Source organism: Etheostoma spectabile, chromosome 22, assembly GCF_008692095.1.
Source record: "Etheostoma spectabile isolate EspeVRDwgs_2016 chromosome 22, UIUC_Espe_1.0, whole genome shotgun sequence".
In the NCBI taxonomy this organism is placed as follows: domain Eukaryota; kingdom Metazoa; phylum Chordata; class Actinopteri; order Perciformes; family Percidae; genus Etheostoma; species Etheostoma spectabile.
The window spans coordinates 10,424,816-10,430,221 of NC_045754.1; the positions used below are offsets into that span (position 1 = coordinate 10,424,816).

A 5,406-nucleotide genomic window follows, 5' to 3' on the forward strand; every position below is an offset into this window, starting at 1 on the left:
CTCTCTCTCTCTCCCTGCTAAGTGCAGCTGTTGCTCTCCATTGGATCTTTTTTTTCAGACTGATTGCTAATTAGGATAGCTTTTTGGTGAGTTTTATCATTGAGACTTGTTAAACTTGCAATTTTCCTCTGCTTTTTTCTTTATTCCAGCAAATGTTAGAGTGAAGCAAAGAAAAGACTTAGCCAATTATACCCAATTTACTTTAGGCTTAGTATTTTTTTCAGACTGCACCCAATGTCCTATGCAGCATTCATATAGTTTACAACTACTGTACTGTGTGGTAGCCTCTTATTATAGTGCTCACTTCAGCTTTGAATGCAAAAGCCTACTTTGAAGAAAGGACTGCCCCATCTCCCTCATTCTGCTCACATAACTGAATGCCTGGGAGAGGGAGCAGAGGAAAAGGAGAGCCTGAGAAAACAGCAATTCACACACCAAACACAGAGACCCCTAGTAGCTCAACAAATGAGTGTCTAGCCCTATGTCCATTCATATCGCCCCTCGGCCCGCAAGCCTATTAGCCAGGCATCGCTCCTTGAACATTCACTGTCGACAACATGTGGAGGCATCGCTATAGCAACCAGTGGATATGACATGTGCAATGGACGGGGACTCCTGAGCGGCTGAATATAAGGAGGGGCTCAGCCTTAACTAAATGATCGCAAAAAACCCAACCCCACCACCTCCCATCTCTTTTCATTGGCACAGAGGCGCTGAAAGGACTCACTCGTGGGGCTTCTGCACATTCTTCCGAGGCTCGGAAAATCAGGCGGGCATGTCCCACATTCTTCTCCCTTTTCTTATTCTCTCCGACTCTCCCTTTTTTTTTTCCTTTTTCTTCATCTTCGTGTTGAAGCCGCGGTCTTTTGTTGGCGCTTGCGGACGCAAAGGACCCTCGCAGGGGAACTTTTGGAGAAGCGGACAGAGTGGGCGGCCGGTGCGCGCAAACGCTTCTTGGAGCTGCTGCGGCGGGCGTCAGTGGTTAACCGTGCTCTGTGGAATACAGGACACAGCATCCTCCGTCGGTTGCGAAATGTGCGCTCTGCCCTGCGACATGGATTTGGGTAATTATCTCCTGGCTTGAAACGTGTTTCTGTCTTCCTTTCTGTGTCGTGTTTACTGTGTAAGTTTTAAAGCGGCAAATAAGTAAAGGTGCCTTAGGAGGACCGGCTTTGAAAACGTTTCATCAATTTTAACATCAGGTTGAAAGCTGATTTTCAATGTGAATGTGAGTGATCTTTAGTTCGTTGCACAATATTTTTAGGAGCTCTGGTTTCATGGTTTCATTTAGTTTAATCTTTCCTACTGCGATAGTCTGCTGGAGATCGTGTCTCCAAAATCTTATTTGATAAAATATGGTCAAGCATCGGAAATATATGCACGCAAATACAGTTAATCTAAACGAAAACTCATCGGAAAAAATCCTAGTAAAACTGGACCTTGAGCCCGGTGGTTTGCTGTGTGCACATCTGGCTGCAGGAGACAAAGTTTGTGTCCAGCTGCATCCTGCCTGGTGCTGCCCGGCAGCAGCTCCAACTCATAAACTCAGTTTGCTTAGATTATTCTGTTTCAATCTTGTCAAGTAAAAAATAAGCGCAACCATCATTATCTTCGGTAATTTATTTCGTATTATTGTATTCTTTTATATTCTTAGATTTATTTCCAAATAGGAAATGGATTAACTAACCTATATAAACATACATTTTATGGTGCAATATGGTGGGCCTAATATGAATTTGCCCATATCAGATATTTTTTTATTTCTCAAATTAATCATTATTTTCAGGTTTTAAGGTTTTTAGAATTTACAAATTCGTCTGAAAAATAGGCCTAGCGATTTCCATTAGTAGGCTACTCAATATGAACAGTGATATAGAGTATTTGGTGTGGCTAGTGTTTTCCTGGATCTATGAAAAATAGCATGCTTGTAAAATGTTGCATTTCGTGTGTGAGCGTTTGTGTTAATGGCAGGGCTGTCAGTCACATTTTATTGCATAGAAACTTTACTTTAAGTATAGCTGATTTCTAACCTCTTAAATCTTCAATTGTAGCTGAAACTTCATTTTCTTTTTAAACATGAGTTGTGTGTTTGGAGGATTTTTCTCTTGTAGACTACTTCTTAAAGGTATTGTGATGTGAGTGAATGGGTAGCCAACCGCCCCAACAGCACCTCTCTGCCTGACCTTTCCCCTATCATTTGAATAATCCAGATCACCGAAATCCATCTGCCCCTTGTCTCCTCTCAGATTGGCTAATTCACCACACAAAGGCAATATGAATAGAAGAGAGAAACAGAAGAGGAAAGTCTGTTTGAGGCAAAGAGTAATTTTCTACTGAGTGTTGATCCTACACAAATAGCAGAGATGATTTAAAAGGTATCAATAAAAAGATTAGAATTACATTTAATAAAGGGAAAAAAATCTTTTATTCCATGGAAATATTTTATTTAATTGTTTGCTCTAATATTCAGATTCAATATCTTTGCAAGTTTAGATTATGATAATAATAGTTTGATTTTCTGAAAATCTAATTTTCATATAGTCTATTGATATTTAACCATTCAAACGTTTTTTTCAGTGTTTGTGTTTTAGTGAGACAAATCAGTTTTTACTCCAATTATAGGGAAATAAAATGATTACTGAAAACACGAAACCATTTTTTTTTTAAAGGCAAAGAGACAGAACTCAAAAAGGCCCATGAAGGTAATTCTTCACCTCACCTCTCTTCCCTTTTCCACCTCCTCTTTCTCTCTTCCTTTTAGTATCTCCTCTGGTTTCTTTTTTAACACGATTACCGCCATCAAACACTCTTATGCTTGCAGTGCGTTTCAAGCCTGTTCGCTTCCACAGTGGAAAATGCCTTTTTTTATTCATTTCAAGGGGTTGCCATAGTAAAAGTAGCCACAGATTGTAGAGGGCCACATCTTTGATTAACTCGATAGGACTTGTATTTTTCTGTTGAATAAAGAAGATATTTTAGTTAGAGGTAATAGCTTGCCGTTGTCAGGCAGATTTGAACCAATAGGTCTGTAGGGGGCACTTTGGTTTCAGAGGCAGCAGTGATGTGACATGCTGTGTCTCCAGTGCAAAATATGTTGAATACTAAATACGTCTAGAGGTTTTTTTTAACGTGCAATATATTCAGTCTTTTATTGTGTGAATATGTGAGAGAGCATACTGACTGAAAGGTTTGCACCCTCAACAAGTACTCTAGCAAATGAAAATTGTCTATATGTTCATTCAATCATTAAATAACACAGACAAGACACTGGATCGAGGCCATCCCTCCCCTACCCATACACAAGCCTCTTCAAACCTCTCAGTTGTTGTCTAACCTCTTAATGCTTGATTAAAACTACATGCTTGAACCACTGCAATTGCAATCAACAGCATCTCTCGTCAGGCCCAACACGATAATCGAAAAGACCTTGGCATCCTCATAACCGCTATAACATTGGCAATAACGAGCCACAAGGTCAAACCAAATTGTTACTGGTGTGAGGTGAAGTGTCTTGTTTTGAAAATGGTATAACAAGATGTAGCCATCCTTCAGCCAGCCCATTAGATCCCTCAGCTAAATGTCAGAGCTCTGCCATATTTTTCTCATGCTGTAGGTTTGATTCACTTCACCCATCAATCTTTCAATATTGTATGCAGACAATTAGGAGCCTGCTAATGTATTTGTGAACCGTTATTGATATTGCCCTTTTGCAGATGTAACTGTTGGCATTTATGCAGCTGATAAAATTTGATCAAAAACTGTGGAGCTGGCTTTTAGTGAAACCCTAGGATTTGTGTCAGTCATAGAGGACAGTAAGGATGGTTTATGTGAAGTAAAATATGCTTGGAAAATAGTATATTTCTGATTTGTTGGGTAAATGCAAAACTAACTTGGCATAATGTCTATATTTTATGCAATCAGCAAAGAAAACCTTTAACAAAAGCAACATGTTTGGTATCAATAATTATCCCTCCCAATTATTGCTCCTAATTATTGCTGTTATGCTCTCAAAATATTCTGCATCAGTGGGGCCTACAGGGAATTTATCATTACAGTAAATGGCCATGAGTGGACTAGTTATCAACACATAGGCCAATTCCTTAACCAACGCTGATAAAAATCTCGTAGATAAAATTACAGCACATTAAAAACAGGGCTGCCATAGTGAGACAAACCCTACCTTCCTGTTTGAATGGACATGCAGTGCAGTTGAAAAGGCTTTTCTGTTCAACTGGTGGTGGATGCATGGAGGTACAGTGTGGACTGCCTGTGTCTCTCCGGTCCTGGTAGACCATTAGCTGTGCGACTTGAGCCAGGGCCTAATCCAGCCAAACTCAGGACCAGAGGAGCTAATTAAGCACAAGCTTTTAGAATCCCAACCTCCTGTAGCTGTACAGTGCCAGCCCGCCCCCATGCCAGCACTAAATGGGGTTGTAAATATCTATAGTGGGGCACAATGTGGAGACAGCACTGGACAGGGGCAGGTATTAGAGGTTGACTGAATCTGAATGCATATTATGAGGCCAGTATTAGAGCTGTCTAATGAGTGGGGCCAGTCAGACAGTAGTGGTGGGTGGAAGGAAAGAGCGGGAGAGAAAGTGGAGGTAGGTGAAGAACCCTTGCGGCGCTGTTGCATCCCCCTTTTTTTCACAGGAAAGTCGAGACATGCCTTCAGCTGAAAAGTGATGCACAGCAGACTTGATATGGCGTTTGCTGTAAATCAAAAAAGACTACATCAATCAGAAAGAAGACAGAATGGCAGCCTTTACTGTTCTGATAGTGTGTTCTCACTCTATTTGTGTGTGTCTTCCAGAGGGGCAGCCTGACCCAGATCCCCGTGGTGAAGGAAACCAGGGTGGAGTCGGGCCAGTTCCTGCTGCTCTCCGTCCTCTGCATGCTGTTCATCCTGGTGGCGCTGGCAGTGTCCACGACCTTCTTCTGCGTGCGCCAGCGCTCCCACCTCCGCATGAAGGAAAAGTTGGCCAGCCTGGGTACTGACACCAGTACTGATGCAACGGCAACCTATCAGGTTAGACCTACCCCCTTGCTATGAGCCAATCAGGGGCCAGGACACTTAGCCTGTTCTCTGCCATTGGAAGAACACACGCTCTGTTCGGCGATAATAGGTTTTCTCGTTGTTTTTTGAGTGTGTTTGTTTGTGTGTATATGTTTGAATGGTTCTCTTCTAACTGTTTCTATGACGTTTTTTTTGGCTGTTATGATGATGATGATTAGCTTTTTTGATAAAAATGAAAGTTTTTTTTGTCAGTTTGCAGTGCAATAATTGTACATTAGAAATATTTTTTGACCTAATGCTCCAATATATATTCACTCCATTATTCAATGCTCACCCTTGCATGAGAAGTGTGTGTGTGTGTGTGTGTGTGTGTGTGTGTGTGTGTGTGT

At 41.3% G+C, this 5,406-nt stretch overlaps 1 protein-coding gene across 1 annotated transcript in view; it reads left to right on the forward strand.

The window, feature by feature from the left end:
• The window catches only part of ptprn2 (protein tyrosine phosphatase receptor type N2), a 125,020-nt gene that overhangs the window by 94,178 nt on the left and 25,436 nt on the right, over window positions 1-5,406 (forward strand). Inside the window, exon 12 of the mRNA XM_032504341.1 lies at window positions 4,814-5,029. Coding sequence (XP_032360232.1) covers window positions 4,814-5,029 — 216 coding nt within the window. The remainder of the gene's footprint in view (window positions 1-4,813; window positions 5,030-5,406) is intronic.